Genomic DNA, 19,092 nt, shown 5'->3' with positions numbered 1-19,092 from the left:
AAGTTCACATCACCTGTTATTCATTGGTAGTCTCCCATCCAGGTAGTAACAAAGGCTGATCCTGTTTAGCTTCCAAGATTAGATGGGATCTGGCACCGTTGGGGTATTTTGACCACTTGCTATAAGGTATGTGTTGGCTAAGTCGTTCCTTCAATTGACCCTTAATACATTCCAGCAGAGACAGTAGGCATTGAGGGAGAGATCAGGCAGACCCAGCAACATCTTGGACTGCCTGAAGGATGAGACTTCTCCCTCCTTTAACTCTATTTTGTATTTTTTACGATTTTACTGTACACCGCTATGATCATCGCGGAATAGCGGTCTATCAATAAAACATATTATTATTTATTATTATTATTATTGATCTTGCCATTCACAGTGTTGTCTCTCCCCTCCCGCATTTCTCTTTTTCTTCCAGATCAATTGTTCTTGTTTGTACTAGAGACACCCCAGATGTAATGGCAGCCTACGAGATGCCCATATTTACAAAGTTAGGTTCTGCAAAGCCTGTTGTCTTCCACAAAAAAGGTGACTGTATGAATCACAAAACCTTTTATTCAGCAGAAGGTGACTCTTTTGTTACTGCATGAATTACAGTGGGCCCTTGGTATCTGCTGGGGTTTGGTTCCAGGATCAAATACCAAAATTCATGGCTGTTCAAGTCTCCTTATAGACAATTGGATGGTAAAATGGTATCCCTTGTATAAAATGGCAAAATCAAGGTTTGCTTTTTGGAATTTTAAAAAATATATATTTGACATAAAATATATTTGAGATAAAGCATTGTATAACATGGTGACCCAAAGTGTTTAAAACAATATCCCTAAATTTTAGCCACTTACCATGTATAGCTGTAATTGTTTTGCAGACAACTTGTGAAGATAAATCTATTGTATTTTATCATCAAGGTATTTCTGTGCCCAACATGGTATAATGTATTGAGACAAAAAAAAAATGCTCTTCACTATGTTGTAGTTAAAATATGGCAGTGCAGGTGCTCAGATGAGAGAAACAGCCTCTTCTCCTTCTACTATTCTACTCCAGTAAATGACATTTGGGAATGCTCAGAGCCAAGGAAGGATGCGAACAAAGAAATAGGGCTAGAAATCTTTGAACTGTTTCACCATGGGAATCATTCTTTGCCCCACAGTCTGTGAAACAGAGAGAGACAGCATAGATTCAGGGTGCTGAAAAGAATTGGAAGAACCCTGTTAATTCCAAAGTGTAGAAGCCCTTTGACCTTACTGAGATTAAGGCATACATTGGCCTGGTGCATCATAGGCAACAAGAAACTCTGGAGGAACTGTGGCATCCAGCCTCAGGGCATTGCCAATCCACATTTGCAAGGCATTTCAGGTTTGACAGCAAGGAAACAACAGGGATGCACAGAGTCGCTGATAAACTGGCTGCCTTTCAGGACATGTGGTCTATGTTGGTTGAGGAGCTTTGAACTTAGTACACAAATGTGTCGGATCTTACCACTGATGAATAGCTTGTTCAGTTCAAAGACAAAATGCCCATTTGAGCAGCAGATGCCAAAGAAAATGAGAAACTATGGCATGAAAGTGTAGTACTGCTGTGATGCTAAGACATCATATCCTCTGAAGGATTTACCTGGGCAGGCAGCCTTGGTGACAGTGCTAGTTCAATGTCAATTGAACTTTATTTCCTCGGTGGTTGAAATGTGGTGAGAGATTCTCTCCCCCCCCCCACCACCACCAGCTTAGAAATGGAAGAAGGTCAGCTAATGAAAGACTTAAACCTACACTGTCACCTTCAACAGAATAAGAGCTCCCTCTTTCCAGTGTTACCTCTGCAGTAGGGGAATGGATAGGAAGACCAGTAGACAGCAAACCATTAGTGGAAAAGGTGCTTATAAGGACCATGCTCCATCCAAATGAAATCCTCTGGTTGTCTGTAGAGTGGCTGGCCCAAAGAATGGTCCTTCACTGGGAGACATTTCCCGCAGCAGGAACTGTTTGTTATTGGGGTAGGAAATTACTTCATGATACCTTTAGTGCTAGGTCTTCCTGCCAATAAATGAAAACAACTGTTTTCCTTTCCAGTTTGTGTCCATTTCCGAATTTCGGGGGTTTGAAAAAGGGTTTATTTTGTTTTTTGTTGGGAATAACAGTAGGACACAGAAATTGGTGGTTACATTTTTTCTGCAGAAAAGAAGATTTAACATTTCCTTGAAACAAATCTATCTCATGTGAACATAACATTTCAGACTCTGGATATTTAGGACTTGTGGAATACCCCTCATTCTATACCCATAAACACACCTGTGGATGTGGGGCTTTTAAACCCCTTGTAATACATTGCGATTCTTAATGGATCTGAAAAAGTTAAAGCTGCTCAATTGCTATTTAATTATTGCTGGTGTGGACAACTGAAATTGATTCATGGGTAATGTAAAATAATCAGGCGAGATTATGAAAAATACTCATATCTAAAAGTGAATCCAGTATAACAGTACTTAAATGAACTGTATTTAAATGGCCATTTTTTTCCAGTGGCCCAGTGGATTATTACTTGACTAGACCCTAGATAGCCATCTTTAACATTCAAAGCAAAATGAATAAAGTGGCAGAAAGTAAATGAAAGGGCAGCTATTATTAGAAATAGAATTAAACCGACATATGCAAAGAGTCCATTGCTATTCTGACTAGTCCAGAATATATACTACCATTGTTGCCTTAAAAAATTATTTCTTTGGTATAGTAAAAAATTCCATCATTTGGAAACAAGTAGGTAATGGAAGAATAGGAAAAGAAAAGGGCCCCTGACCTTTTTTTGTCATTGTCTAGAAGGAGTGAAAGCCAGTCAGCAGCTAAAAGCCATTCCCAAAACATTTGGCTGAATAAAACATTTGCTTCCACCTTCACTCCTCAAGGCTAGGAACAGACATTCCAGCTGATCATATGCAAGGTTCTTGTTTAGCTGAATCCTTAAGTTGTTTGGGGTAGAGGCTCACTTCCAAACCAAAGAGGAACAGATAATTTTAGATAACGCTGTCTGGACAGAATTGGCTCCCTTTACTTTTGAGTATTTGACCATGACGGCAGCCAAGACTGCCTTTGGTAAAGTAATTATTCCCATGTTGGTTCACTGCACTAATGTCACTTCTAAACCAGAGGATAGGAATTACTGTGCTGGTTCTGAGTGAAGTCCATCTAACAGACCGGTGTTTCTCACTGCTATTATGCTGTGTGTAATGATGGGTCCTTGGCCTGGGTCAATATATCCATGAGTCAATGTCACTACTCTATGTTAACTCTTATTTTAATAAATGGAATGATCCCTTGGTGAAAGGCAAAAGTATAATCTGTTCTGGAAGCACTGGCTCCCTCTACTTTCTCACCCACCCAGCCTTAAGAGCGAGCACAAACAGTTAGGCCTGCTGGAATTTTGTAACTTCTTTGGCATTGTTTTCTTTTGCTTTAGAGCCTTTGCTATATGCCCCTAGATTTTACCATCAACTTATCCATGGGTCATATCAAAATCCACAATTTTGGCCCCCAAACATGCCCTCGACTTATACATTATGGTTGGGTATATATGATATTCATTCCTGGGTCTTCTGTATCAGTGATATCTGTTGATCCAGTAATGGATGAGAATCTTTTCACCTATGGTTCTTTTTGCTAATTAAATACACCATCTGGGGCAGGGGGATGTTAGAAACCACTTTTACAGGAGTGGCTTTGTCTTATTGGAAATCCAAAGAACTAACAGTCTCTGCACATTTGAGAGGCAGCCTGCCCCCCACTCCAGTAATGGATAAATTCCTCAACATGGTGTCTAGTGGGGTCATGCCATTCATGACTGGGAGAGAGCTTGAAGGTTGATCACATTCAGCCTTACTCCTTTCAGATTTCCCCAAAGAACAAGGGGCATTTAACCCCCACCTACCCACAGCTATCCTAGTCAAATTCCTGTCTGGATCATCACAGTTGGGCTAATTAAAATCCATCCCTTGGCAGCTTTGGAGCATGTGGTATTTGCCCTTACCTTCTTTAATTACATAGCTTTTGGAAAGGGACCGTCACATTCCACTTGGGAGGTGGCCATAGCAGGATGCGGAGAAGAAATGTTTGCCAGATAATTACAAAGTCTGCTTTTCTCTCCCCCCCCCCTTTTTTTTTTCAATCAGTAGATTTGTTAGTCCTCCATAGATACTCAGTCTGTATGTGTGATGCTAGTGGGGGGAGCTTTCCTGGCTCTCACACCCCACACATCTCTGCAACGCACTGGGATTCATGATAGCGGCCTAATGGTGTGGACCTCCATTGCAGCATGCATTTTAATGTTCCTGTTGCACAGATGGGACCCTTGCAAAAGTGAACTCAGATGCATGAATGCATGCAGGATAAGGTGACCCCACTGCGCAGGCAAGGGATCGAATTTAACAAAATTCCAAATTGCCCTCTGTGATGAAAGAGTTTCTGTAACAACAATCCTTAGAACATTAGGGATACTACTGCCCGATTTAAGAATTGCTCAGACTGTTTCTTGTTTGGGAAGCCTTCTAATAAATGTCTTACAGCCTGGGCTGTGTTGTGAAAATGGCAAATAGGATCATGATGTGGGATCTTCAATGTGTGGCTATGTATCTCTGCTAAATATGCATGTTGTTGATATTAATCACCTTTGTGTCCTAGAGTGTTCAAAACTATGTACATGGCTCTCCTCCCTTTTACTTTTGTCTCCTCTCTGATAAATCCTTTGAGGCACGTCATCCTGGTGGAGAGCGACTGATACAAATTAACCCTGTGAATTCATGGGAACTAGAACCTAGGATCTCCAAAATCTCAGTCCAGTATTCTAATAACCCAGTGATTCTCAAAGTTTGAGCATCCAGATATTCTTGATATCATGTCTCAGTTGGTCCAGCGAGCATAACTAATGCTCAGGGATTGTGGGTGCTGAAGATCAAAATATCTGGACAGGAAGAGCTTGAGAAACACTACTCCAACTACATCTCTGTGAATGTGTTGGACTGTGTCATAAGATAAGTGCCCTGTCTTATTAATGGTTATTTTTTTAAAGACTATTTATACCCCACCTTTCAGCCTAAAAGTCTGGTTGCTATGGTTAATTCATTAGTGATACCCACTTAAGTTTTGAGCAGCAATTTTAGTGTCACTGTGTGGCGATTTTATCTTCAGTTCCCCTTGCATATTTTCTCTTTAAGGTTCAGATATTCAACCCTGTTTGTAAGGAGTTCTCAGAAATCAGATCTGACAGTTAAGCAGCATTAAGAAGCTTGGGTTGCAAGTCGGCTGAGTGATGCCCAGGATCTGAAACCAAACATTAACAAAATATGAATGAATAGGTGATAGGGAATCCTTGATTGGTTTCTTTCAAAATACGTATGTTTCAAATGCATGCACGAATTCGGAAAATGCTATCTGCATAGGGTTTCCCATTAAGGGCAAGACTTAACTGGAATTTGGAGAACCTAACATTGCACAAATTGTAATGATTTATTATATGTTATTTGCCAAATGATTCAATACTAATTATATCAAATTTCTCTCTCCCTCTGCCTCTCTTCTTCTTTTCTCCCTCTCCTGTCCTCCCAACAGGCAGTTTTGCTATGCTTGGATATAATGGAAACCCCAGACCCTCTTGGATTAAAATCCATAGCCAAACCGCTCATCAGAAATCTGCTTCCCTCCAATATTATGTACCTCTGAGGTTGAGGGAATATGGATGCTCAGCTGATGTGACAAAACTTTAAGACTGTGTTAGACTAAGGGAGGACATTATTCCACACAGCCTGGCAAACCTGTGCAACTGGATCTGCTGTGTCCATTGCCTTACTTGTGGAGAGGGAGCATATCTCCAACATTCTTGTTTATATAAGGAAACTGCAATTGTACAGTAACTTCGTTTTACAATGAATAAAATATATTCTGATCTGACAAATTGAGGGTGGGGAGTACAACTTATTTGTTTTCCAGTTCGGGATCCAGCACATGTATTAACAGATTGCTCTACAAGTCTGAGAGCACACTGGGCTTGTGCTTCGAGTTGTTTACAGGGAAAGTCAAAACATGTCTACTTAGAGGTAAGTTCTGTTTAATTCAGTGGGATTTATATTAGATGTTCTTAGCTGTATCTCCTGTTTGCTCAGGAATGTAGCCAGGCTCATGGTCACCCTACATGCAACATAGGATACAAAATTACAGAGGAAAATCAATTACTGTAAGCAAGGCAAGCGTATCATTAAGCAGAGTGAGTTAGCCTCATCACTGATTTTGATGTAATAACAGAGGAACTAATATTTTGGTTTTCTTGCAATGGAAGGGGGAAGGTGCTTGTTTTCGGACTATAATTGCTATCATCCCTGGCACACTGTTGGCTGTGCTGACTGAGACTGATAACAGACAGAGCCCAGAAATATCTGGAGAGCCACAAGTCCTTCTGTCCTAATATAGGACCCGAACAGACAGGCCAAAATAAAGCTGCTTCGGGTCACTTTGGAGGTATGCTGTTTAAATGACACACCTATCTTAAGAGGTCAGAAGCTGCGCCAAAGCTGTGCTCCAGTCCTTAGGACTGGAGCGCATCTTTGGCATGGCTTCCAGCCTCTTAGGACGCATGCATCATTTAAATAGCATACCTCCAAAGTGACCTGAAGCAGTTTTATTTTGGCCTGTCTGTTCGGGCCCACGGTCAGTAGCCAGCTCCATACATGACTAGGTATAAGGCCATTTCCTATGTTTTTAGCCTGCCTTAGAAGCCTTTGCAAGAGACAGGAATTCAGAATGCATAACCATAGGACCCATTGTAGAAAACTGATATGGAAAGATTCTCTGAAGAGAGAATACAGTTGTGAAAACTAAGGTTTCAAAGAAAGTGTGTCCTCCAAACCCAGTTGTTTTGGAACACTGTTTGAATAGAAAGTTGCCTTGACAGAATTGTCTGCTCTGAGGCTTGTTTTGAACGAAAGCAGCTGATCTCTTTCATTTAGGAGTAAATATTTTCTTCAGTATAATTATATAGTGAGGTGGCTAAGAGTAAGGTGAAACCGATAATTGGTTGTTGAGGCCAGCATGGTACACCTCTGTCCTGTTGTTCTGCTGAGTTGCTGATCGATCTTGCTAAGGTTGCCTTAGCACAGGGTTTCTACAACTTTATCTGTGTTTTAACCGAAAGGCCTCAAGACCCAGATAGATCCTCTGCACTTCTGAGGTTAGCTGTGTTGTCCAAAGTTTTGCTCTCTGGTTTCTTGCTTGAGCTGGCAGTCTTGCCCGCCCGCCCGCCTGCCTGACATCATGCTGGCTGCTGAGTCACTTCCAAACCACGGAGCATCAATTGCTAATGCAGTTCAAAACTATGTCAAATAAAATGCGGGGTCTCTTGAGAATCCTGTGGCAGAAGGACACCTGAGGCTGCCAGAGAGAAAACAAGACTGAGGAGCAAGGAAAGGAGAGCCAAGATTGATTTGCTAAGTAGCAGGTAGGAGAGCTGTTGTCTTTTCTTTTAACTGCCACTGGAGAGAATATTGCAGAATACTTGAGCATGGGCTTATTTTTTATTTTTCTTGCATAACACAGAATGCCATGATAGTATTGAAACAGTTGCATATAAATCATTCTAGGTGTATGGCTGCTAACAAAAATTATGGCTCTTGGACCTGTGTGGTCTTCAAGTCCATAAAGAAAGAGCCCCTCCAGAAGCACAAAATGGTTATATAAACATATCACAAGCTAATATTTATTAATCTTTTTTAAAAATTTACATCTCTGTCCCCAATAACTCCTTAATCCTGCTGAGAACAGCTTGATCAGCAGCAGTTAGCAGGTGTTGGGAATCTAGGTAGCACCGTGCCAGGCAAATCTTTGCTTGCACAGATCTGCTGGTTAAATGTTTGAAAGGGAAAGAAGCAAACTAGGACTATGTGTATGTATTTTCGTGGCCAGCTGGCGCCAAGCCCCATCTATGAACCAAGTGAGCAAAGATGGTTTGCTTGACTACCATAAGCAGTTTGAAATTCTGCTCCACAGTAAGTCCAGTTCTGTTCCAATTGAAATAGCTGTGTTTGGTCAATTAAAATAGGTTTCATAATATCCTTTTGAATGTATTTAGCTTTTAACTAGCTGTGGGAGGAAACAAAGAATTCTGTAGATCATAGGAGCCCTAAAAGCGACCACAAGAAAATCTGGTTGAGCCTTTCCCTTGCTTCTGAGAGTCTGTTTGTGTTGTTCACACCCTTTCAAGCTTACCTGTGTAACCTTGAGGACTAGAAATTGCTGCATTTTTTAACAAAGTAAAAGTGATTGTCATAGCATGGAATCATAGAGTTGGAAGAGACCACAAGGGCCATTTACTGTGCAACTGTTGAATATCTACAAATGTTCCAATACTTTGGCCACATCAAGAAAAAATCCAAGATGTTCTATTTCCTATATCCAATATCCTATATATCCTATGTCCCATTCCTATATTTTTATCCAGTAAAGTGAACGATTAGAAATCTAGGGGCTGAAATGATCTCTACTTGTTCTCAGACTTTGCATGGGTAAGATGCCCATCTTGCTTGCCTGAAGCTGGGTGCGGAATGTGGAAATGCCTGCAGTTTTATCTGGTATTTATTGTAACTATCTTCTCCTCAAAGACATTTTCTTTGCCTGTATGGAAGAGGCCTAAACACCTAAAGATATCAGATCTTGTCTGATCTTAGAAGCTAAGCAGGGTCAGCCCTGGTTAGTAGTTTGATGGGAGATTGCCAACAAATACTAGGTGCTGCAGGCGGAGGAAGGAACTGGTAAAACCACCTCTGAGTGTTCCTTGCCTCAGAAAACTGGTTTTTTAATTCATGACATTGGCATATATTCCTTATGAAATTCATGGGGTTGCCATTATGGAACATACATTCCCCCTCCCATCAGATACAGTTTACATGGCATACCCTGGTTTGGCAGAGACAGTATTTATTCTCTGCTGTCCCACTTTTCCAGCTTCATTTAATATGTCCCAGTTTCTCTCTCTCCCTTCCATTTCCCCACTAGCTTGCTTCAGGTAATGCAAACCGAGGGGGCGTTCACACTCAGGAGAAGCGGATCGGCATGCTGATGCATATCAAGATCATTGTTCCCATTACGTTTTGGGTTTGCAAATCTCTCCAAGTAATTTTGACCTTTGTGTTATTCACACATGTCATTGTTTCAGGATGAGCTGGAGCCGCCTTCATTCTCTTGAATGATATAGAGCGACCCAAATCGATTCGGAAGTGTATTCAGACTTCTGAAGATGTGGGTCAATGCATTCTTTCAGGAAAACTTGGGAAAAAACCTGGTATCAAATATCTCAGGTTAAGTGGGTTTTATGGTAACCTCCCCAAAGTGTACCGAGTGCATTTGGGGCGAGTGTGAACTCGAAGGAAATAAACCAGATTCATGCTGAATTATTTTCATAGTGTGAATGGGGCCTGAGTTAAAAGTGCAAAAGTAGTTTATACTCAACTCTGCAAGAGGGAGAGGAGAGGAAGGGTGGAACATGTGCTTCCCAGTAGACTCAGGCAAAAGCAAACTGCTCCAGACTCTCCTAGCTTTGTGTGTTCTTCCTTATTAATAACATTTGCCATCTTGACCACACACTGATGTTTCTTTGCTTTACATGTCCCAGTTTTCATCCGTAAAATATTGGAGGGTTTGACATGGAGATGATGTTTTTTGCATTGGAGCAGTGGAAGCATGAAAAATATCCCACCACCACTAAAGAAATTTAATTTAAAACACTCATTTTAAACAGAGACTAAACTTTCAGGGAACATACTTGGGTTTTTCTTCTTCTTTCCCCCCCTTTTGCCCTATCTAAGAGGTTTGGCCTTCATGTACCAAGACGATGATGATGCCCTAAATTTTCTTCTTCAGCCAAGGGCAGAAGAGCTGACAACACAGAAGTCTGAAGAAACAATAAGCTTGACCTTCTGGAAAATTACACATATTCCAAATCCACGCTGAAAGAGGGGGAGGCAAGGTGAGAGGAGCCATTTGTAAACAAGATTGGTGCCACCGAGGCACAAAAGAAAACAATCCCCACCCTGCTGCATAAAGGCAAGCAGTTACAAAAACAGCAAATGGCAGGCGGTTTCGGCAGCAAGCCTGCTGGGCCAGTGGAAAGGTGATTATTGCACCGTGGAGGGGAAAAAGCCATCTGTTCAGCCAGAGAGAGTCAGTAGAAGAAAATCAAATGTACTGGGATGCTGCAGGTAGGTCTCAAATTGTTACCTTTCAATAGGCATGGGCAAGTCTCAGTTTAGCTTTTAATCTTATTTGAATTTTGTGGAATTTGGTAAGTTTCCAGTCTTAATAATGAGCTGATATTCTCACCCGTCCCTACCAAGGTGCATCTCCAAATGTGTTCCCTGGGTGGATTAGGACAGGCAGACTTCATCCCTGACAGGTTTTCATTTCATCTTGGCCAGTGATGGGAAATCATTGGAGACAAGAGTGTTTTAGTGAATCCAATATGTACTGGATTAAATAATGTCACACTCAGGGCAGAGCATCTGTCGTCACCTTGCAGTAGACCTGCTGACAGAAATAACAAGAGACAAAAAAGTCTATAATAGATTAGCAGAGTAGGCTCTTGCAAAACAGCAAATACAGCAAGGCAGTATAATTGTATACTTCTGTATCTGGAAGTGAGCCCTATTATAGAGGCGGGCAAAGTGTGGGCTCAGGACCCCATATTGACCCCGGTGTTTTTCACAGTGACCAGTTCTCCCCTTTCACCTTTTTTTCTGGCAAAAAAAAAGGTTAATTGTCCCTCTTGGAAACTTCCAGGAGTGGTGATTCATCTTTTAAATAGGTTGCAACCCTCCATGTGCACAGTTCATTAGTCTTTAAAAGTCTTTAAAAGTGTCCATTTTACAAAATCAAAGTTTGATGTTAGGCCATGGGTCGCAAAGGAGATTCATGTGACTTCTGGAGTGTTTTAGGGCCAACAAATGGGCCCCTGGATCTGCTCCAATTGCCCCCCACCCTATTGTATTCAATGGGGCTTACTCCCAGAGAAGAAAGTACAGTGGCCATATTGATGGAGGTTCGATTTCAGGCATCCCCCACAGATGCCAAAAAATGTGGATGATAACACCCCATATTATTCAGTGGCAGTGATGTGAATGCAAATGCTTCAGTGTGTATATCTTCATGAATAATATGGAGCATGGCAATCCGCAGGCAGAATGAGCAGATCTGAAGTCTGCTGATATGGAGAGTGCTCTGCATTGCATTGAAACCACAGCATTCTGTAGTATCTGAAATTTCCATATATGTCATTCTGGCACTTTGTATTTGCAAAGGTTATCCCCGGTTGTGAGGAATCGATAAAAAAAATCCCCTCCACCCTATTTGTTTAAAATTACAATTTTGCTGAAGGTTGGATAAATCAGATCAGATAAATCCCTAAAACATTTTCTGAGAATACAAAATAAGGGTAAGGATAAAGAAAAAGAGACTTCTCAAAATATGACCAAGAATGCTAACACATCTGCATAGTTTTTTGATGTTACATGGAATTTTTCCCATTGTCTTTCAAAGCATGTTTCTGGTCCTTAAGTGTGAATACAGGCCTGAAAATGTGTGGGCATCATCTTTGGAGAGAAACATTAAAAGAGTGTGTGCTTGGTGCATAGTTTCTGGAGATCTGCCAATGTAATGTTAAATGTTCAGTATATTTCCTTTTCCTGGGATTAGCACAACAAACCGTGCAGTAAGTACTTATTACTTCAACTCAATTTTAGTTGTTTTATACATCTAAATTGAGTGGGCAAAATGTGGCACCTCAGGGTTAAAAAAGATGTTTTGCTCCCAAATGCCCCCAATGCACTCTAGGGTTTGTGGAGGGCATTTCCACCACATCTAGGGGTCTTTTGGGCCCCTGAGATCAAAAACAAATTTTGCAATTTGTTAAAAAAATTGCCCCCAAATGCCCAGAAATGTCCTCTAGAGAGCATCTCAAGCATGTTCCCCCTCCCTAGGCCAATAGAAGAGATTATTGCACTGCCAATTCCCACCAGGATAGCCATAGGTTGTAACCATAAGACCGATCTTATCAGAACGTGCTGTGGCCGAGCAATAAACACATTGTATTAAATCTGGGTTTCGCCCGCAGTTTATCAAGAAGTCCAGATTTAATACAGGTTGCCCGGCCACTGGGCTGTCTGATAAGATCCGTCTGTTATGGTTGTAACCCATGTCCATCCCAGCAGGAATTGGTGGTGTGATAATATCCTTAGGCACAGGCGAGGCCTTTTTTGAAACAAGAAATGAACAGGAGATGACTTCCGTTTAGTTCCTGTATTTTTAAAAAGAAGTCTTCTCCTGGGTTCCCAAACATGATGAAAATTCTCCATATACTTCTAGAAGGCATTTGGAGTTGCAAAAAAGAGACTTTTTTGCAGGAGCATGTATATAGAGAAGTGTGGCCCTCCACAGTCTCTGGGCATGTGTGTGTTAATGCAGCTCCCTAGCCTTCCACAATTGGCCATCCTTAATGTATCTGAATCTATATACCTTTATAGCACAAATGTTTTAATTGTCTCCATTAAAAAACACAAGCTTGTTTTAGATTGGTTTTGGTTCGCTAACAAATGCATGGTGATGATTATTCCGTCTGTTTTAGTCTGTAATGTGTTGAAATGTGTTTTGATTCATGTCAGAGTGCAAAAGAGAAAATACAATTGCAGCAGCCAACCTCCTGGAATAACCCAGCACCAGCCACTGTTGAGGAAGAAAAGGCAGAGTGAGAGGAGCATTAGCAAATTGAGTGTTAGGAGACTGTTAGAGACTCTAACTCTACTAATTGATTCTTCATGTCTTCTGTCCTGAGTAGAAATTGGACAGATTTGAAGCCTCTCTTTGCAATAATTTATGTCGGGAGATTGACACCTGCAGTCAGCAGCTGGTGAAGGCCCTGACTAACTGCGTTCTCTATCTGCTTTTTGCATTCTTGGCTAATACTTGCTCTTTGGAAATATCTCAGCAGCTGGGAGTCTTTTTTCAAAGCGAGCCTCTTGCCAGAATCGGAGACGCAAATCCCACTCTCTTTTTATTGCCAAACGGTATTTTAACAGCTATATTTTCTTGCTCAGTAGACAATTTTGAAGAGGGAACTGGAGCAGCCTCCAGTAGTTTCCCCGGATCGGCCGCCTGATAAGCCTGCTGCCTTTAAATACGAGATACGGGAGAAGAGCATTCAAAAGCTGCCTTACAGACCAAAATTAAATTAAACCTTTGTTAAACTCTCCTTCTCAGCCACACATCCATGCTTGAAAATGATGCCACTCTTAGATTCTTCTGTGTGAAAGCAGAAATATAGACTACTGTCTTTGGGCCTTCCAGATCTTGTTGTACTGCAACTCCTATTATTCTGCACTAATGCTTCACTGTCTAGACATGATAGGAATTCTAGTTCTGCAGTATGTGGAGGGCCACCCAATCCTCATTCCTGGTGTAGGTCTCTGTGTTTAAAACAAGGATATTGAATCATGTATGGATCTGTTAGATTCCAACTTCTATCAGCCCTAGCCAGCATAGGCAGCTTTGAAACATAATAGGAATTGTAGTCCCAAAACATCTAGAGAGGCTCATGTTGCTCACTAGGGTCTCCAGATCTCTCGGCAAAGTAGAGGAATCTCAGGGCAAGGATGCTGGCTTGAAAAGTGTGTGCGTATATCTGAGAAAAAAGAGTATATCCCAAAGGGTTTAGCCTTTTGGGGGAAAATATGAAGGCTGGATCTGTTAGGATGGAAACATCCTCCCACAGCAACATTTAGCAGAAGAGGCCTTTATTCTTTACTACCTTCCTGGCTGAGACTGGATTATGTTTTTTATAAAATAACAGGCAGTATCAAGTTACAAACTAAAGAGCTTTACTAATTGCTTTTAGATTGCAAAGACAATTGAAGTCCTCACATCCTAGACAACTACTGAAAAGAGCAGGTAAAAAGAAGAACTCCAGGGAACTTAAAACTTCAGCTCTTCATCTTGCAGCTGAGAGCCAAGCATTGTGCTTAATGATAGATTTTATCCCATGGAGGCAAATCCTATGCAGAAACAGGATTTTAAAATCTGCTAAACACATGCAAATGTGGCTTGTTTTTCAGATGCATTGGTGGAAAGAGAAATAATGCGAAAATAGCCTGAACAGAAAGCCAACAAAACCCGTGCCTTTCTACTTTTGGAATTTCCTGAGAGTAAAAAGGAGTGGGTTTTGTTGGCTTTCTGTTCGGGTTATTTTCACATTATTTCTCTTTCACGCAAACGTTGTCTGAAAAACAACCCGCATTTGCAGTGTTTTTCTTCTTTCTATTCGGGTTAACCCCAAACATCATGTGAAAAACAATGTGCAAAAGCAAGTTGTTTTCACTTTAAATCTAGTTCCTGCATGGGATTCGTCCTGTGTGATAAACTTCGATGTCACCAGAAGTTGCCCTTTGTAATACCAACTTTATAACATCACCAGGACCTGCCCCTGTGACATTACGGGGGTGGGGGGGATCCCAAAATCTCATAGCCTGGGATGGTCTTGACCTGGCAACTCAGTATCCCTTATTTCAGAAAACAAAAGGTCTTAGGTTTTACAAGCTGTTGCAGCCTTGTGATAGAGGCAACCAAAAACTGTCTCACTAGTGGTTATAGAGCTCCCTGGACTTTGGAGGCAAAGAGGTCTGAGACAAGATGCCCTGAATTTGTCCATCCTTACTCCACGCCATTATTGTCAGTGCCAATTGTTGTATTCATGTATAAGTTTGGCCCTCCCAGAATATTTAATCATATTAATGATGACAGAAAAGATTACTTCACAGTAGATCCTAATAAGGTGGCAGCTATTCAAGTTAAGATAAAATGCAATTGCTTTATTTCCACATGACTCTGGAATTACAAGCTTATTAAAATAGCCAGCTGGCAGCAGGCAATATACTAAAATTCTCCTTGGCTTTAGGAGCTCATAAATAGATCTGAAAGAATGTGATTTCTGTGTCTCCCTCGCTTTCCCCACCAAATACCTCTATATTGCTTTAATGTACTGTGTCAGTCCTTTGAAACGTGGTTCTTGTTTGCCAAGGAATAATAGTGATGACCTTTCCATGTTGCCCATGCAATTCAAAACATGGAAAGCTCCTCTTCTATAAGGTTGGTGTCTCTGCAATGGTTCAGGTTTCTATGACTTTCACAGCTCAGCTATTTGAGGCAGGACACCAAAAGGTGAGACTTGTTTTGGGAAAATCTTGATGTAACTTGAAACATAAGACACCCTTCCCAGACTTGGGAAATAGGAATTGACCAGATGATCTCCTGAGTTTTTAGAATACAGCTCCCATCATCCCTACCCAATAGGAGTTGTTGGGAATTGTGGGGAAAGGAGTCCAAAACGTCTGCACTGCTTCAACCTGTCCTAGGAGTTTATCACACTGGGGCTAATTTTGGCATTAAAGAGAGATTAAAGCACATTTAAAGCATCCCACGATTAAAGCGAAAATGGCACGTAATTACACAAATGATTATCACATGCATTTGTGCAAATAAAGTGATATTGGTAATACAGTTGCTGAAATCCTGAAAGTAAAAAGTAATGATGACAATTCAGTTACAATTTTATTTGTGGTGATTTTAATGTTGAGATACCGTCAGCCCTTTTGCAGTGTAAATGTAACTTTTAAGTTACTTTTATGTTTGTGGAGGTTTGTCCTCACAACAGCATGGAAGAGGAATGTTACTTCGTTGAAGTGTTGCATCTCATGCAGCCGAAATACTCAGAGGTTGTTTCAGGGATGTAACTACAGCGGGGCAAATGAGGGCATTGCCCCCATATAAGGGGTCTCCTCCACCTTGAAATTTTACAGTTCCCCAAATTCTAGCATTGATGTAGTTTAACACTTTAGTTGAGCATTTACAAATACAACGTAGGCACCCAAATGAAAGTGAAAAAAAGTGATATTTCTTTTTAAGAGATGGGGAAAGTAAATAGTTAAAACTGCAACGTTCACAGGAGTTAATTATTTTTAGCCTTGGAATGTATACGGTGGGAGCTATAACTGTTACTTCTTTAAAATCATGTCCATAGCTCTGTTACAAATATCCTTCCATAATTCTGGGAGTTCTCAAACTGGATAGTAGGGAAGCCTTGGATAGACTCCTGTTGGTTAGTCCTGGCTAGAGTAGATCCATTGAATCGAATGCTGAATTGTGAGTCAACACACAAGCAAATCACATTGGTTTAATGGCTCTGCTCTAGTTGGGACGAACAATAGGATTCAGGCGCTTACATGTTAAATTCCAGAACAGTTGTCATATTACACTACTCCAGCAAAAACAACCGAGAGTTACAAGCTTGTGCAAGGTTTCAGGCTGCAGATTGTCCTCTTTTCTTCCCCCAGATGAATTAGCCAAAGTATTATCCCCAAATCTGGCTGATGTACATAGGTGCAGACAGAATGGAATGAGTGGGTGGGAAAAGTTGTTATTATAAAGCAAGTCTAGCAAGCCCCACAGTGAGGGCAAATAGACAGATGCGTTGTATTGACATGCAAAGCCCAAATCAAAACAAGATCCGAGTGGATTTGTTCCATTCCCAACTGGTAATGTAAGTAAGGTGGACTTCAGCACCCAAAGGCTGAAGGACAACTAACTGTTGGGGGGAAATACAGTACAGCTGAAGGTCCATACAGTAGTTCATGGCTTGTAGACATTTTAGTTCATGGCTTGTAAATGTACTAGATTGTGTGTGTTTGTGTGCTCTCCCTTCCCCAATGGAAGAAAGTCACTTTTTTTTAAACTGCAGTTTCCATTCAGCATGGTGTCTGGAGGATTTTGGGGGCCCAATGTCACCCAGTGGGTTTCCATGACTGAAGGGGGATTTGAACCCTGCTCTCCCAGAGTCCAAGTCTAACACTCAAACCACTACACCACGCTGCCTCTCCTTGAAGGCATATATGCACATACACATACTCTGCGGCTCAGCTCTCACAGCTGTAATGTCTTTTAGTACTAAATGGATGCTTATTGGTTTTTCTCAGACTTTTAACCTAGGCTTGTAATAAGTTACGAATCATGGTGGCTGTGGAATTCTGGGAATGGCAATACTGAGAATAACATCTACATATACTGCATTCAATTTCTGATATGTTCTTTAAAACTCTGCTGCAGTTTCTTCTCAACACTGCAAAATGCTATTGTCATATTTGTGTTTTGTGACTCGTTTGTAAACTGAAATATTTTCACTTGAATGGCAGTAAAATAATGTTTTATGTGTATAAAAATATTAAAACAAATTTTAAAAACCGGTGTGTGTTGTGCTTTCATGGGTACTCTCACGTCAGTTAAATTCGACCTGTCCAACTAGCTTTTTAAAGATGTAAAGATTGCCTTTGCTTGTTTTGCGTGTTTGAAGCTGACACCACTTTGTCAGATTTGAACCTCAGTGTAACTTTTGTCAAGTTTCATTTTTAGGCTTGTGAATGCCAGGTTCTCATCCCTTGAATGCTCATGCAAGATGTTTTCTCAATTTCTGTGTACTGTCTGTGTTTTTTATCACAAGTGCTAAGCTCTCATAAGAATTTATCCAAGGTGGATTGCTGTGGAAAGGAAAGGAAATCATGCTTGATAATGTCAACATGGACAACAATTTAAAGATGTACCTAGCAGTTGTGGTTTCTTTCTTATTCTAGAAAAGCTGCAAGTGAACCAATCCAGATTAGGGCTATAGCATCAGGGATATTTGGACGTGCATTTTTTTTATTGACAAAAAGTAGTCCATTTGTTCCCATAAATTACATTTTGGCACTAAAAATTGCACACATGGTAGGAATGAGGCCTGATACCACAGCATAAAACAACAGGCTATTAATAACACTTCTCCTTGCTTCTATTTGCATTGTGATCTACATCTAGTCCTTTATGGTTGTTCTAGTGGAGTGGTTTCCAAAATCTGGAAAAGCCCCAGCCAACTTGGTCAACAGTCAGGAATTATGGGGACCAATGTCAAAATTATATGGAGGAATAAAGGTTGGGAATCACTGTTGGAATTGGAGATGGGGACCAATTCACAACCCATTGTAAAATGCCTGCCCACTCCCCAAAATACTTCTTTTTCCCACCAATATGTTGAACAGAAGTGATAACAGTGCCACTTCAACTCACCATTTGTCTGATATGCTGCCCAAGAAAAAGGTATTCTGGGTATTGAGGTGTGAGTATGGATGTGAGTATGTCTGGATGCTTGGTAGTATTTATGCATGGTTTGGGGCCTTTGGTCTAGTTAGGTATAAAAAGACACGGAAAGCATGCCACAATTTTTTAAAAAATGGATGCAGATGGATTTGAGGGTTGGGTTGCCATTTGTGACATGTTCCCAGAGGTGTAGCCACAGGACATTGCCTCACCAAATAAGAATTCTGACCTCCCAAATGAAATTTTGGTTCTCCCCCCAAATTTGCAGCATTGCAGAAAATGAAACGTGGAAAATAATTTTGCATCTAGAATGCTTCTATTTGCTGTGTTTGCATTCCCTTGCATTCTTTGGATGCCTAAACTGTATTTTTAAATCCTCAGCTTTAGAGCATTAAAAAAAAATTAATGCTAAAAATCCAGGGACTGATGGAAAATTTCATGAGGATGCAGAATTCTTGTGGGGGGGGGGGAGGACCAATGCCCTCTTTTTGCTTCCTCCTCTTATAGCTATACCCTTGCACTTTCCCCATCCCTGTATAGAGCGTGCGTCTCAGGTGATGTGGTTTGATGGGATTATTTTCTCCCAATGAGTCAGGACTGGTACTGTATTTGTGCCCATTGGATACAATTGTTTTTTTCTTTCCTGGAAGTTCACCAGGGACCAGCAACAAATGGGCCGGCACCAGTCCAGGAACCATTGCTTTGAGCATCACTCTTCTAGACTTGGCATAAAAAGATTAGCTAGTATAGTCTAGTTTGTCCCTTGGCTCTGCAGAGTTAAGGAAAGTAAACATGTGTACAGCGGTACAGCTAAGCCTAATCTTGCTTAGTCCTGTTCTTCAAGATATACCGAGCAGCTTCTCATGCTTTTATTTTCCACTTGTTTGCAGGTCTACAGAAG

At 40.9% G+C, this 19,092-nt stretch overlaps 1 protein-coding gene across 1 annotated transcript in view; it reads left to right on the top strand.

Annotated features, from left to right (window-relative positions):
* The window catches only part of LOC149307385 (cell surface hyaluronidase CEMIP2-like), a gene marked incomplete at its 5' end in the record, with an annotated part of 76,640 nt that extends 70,715 nt beyond the window's left edge, over positions 1 to 5,925 (top strand). The window contains 2 exons of the mRNA XM_089539058.1: positions 419 to 528; positions 5,592 to 5,925. Of these exons, the coding sequence (XP_089395184.1) occupies positions 419 to 528; positions 5,592 to 5,746 (265 nt within the window). The remainder of the gene's footprint in view (positions 1 to 418; positions 529 to 5,591) is intronic.
* Between the last annotated feature and the right edge of the window lie 13,167 nt (positions 5,926 to 19,092).

Source organism: Sceloporus occidentalis, unplaced genomic scaffold, assembly GCF_023333645.1.
Source record: "Sceloporus occidentalis isolate IW3139 unplaced genomic scaffold, rSceOcc1.0.p SCAF_9, whole genome shotgun sequence".
Lineage (NCBI taxonomy): Eukaryota > Metazoa > Chordata > Lepidosauria > Squamata > Phrynosomatidae > Sceloporus > Sceloporus occidentalis.
Note: the sequence above shows the minus strand (reverse complement) of the source record. Positions and strands in the feature narration are given on the sequence as shown.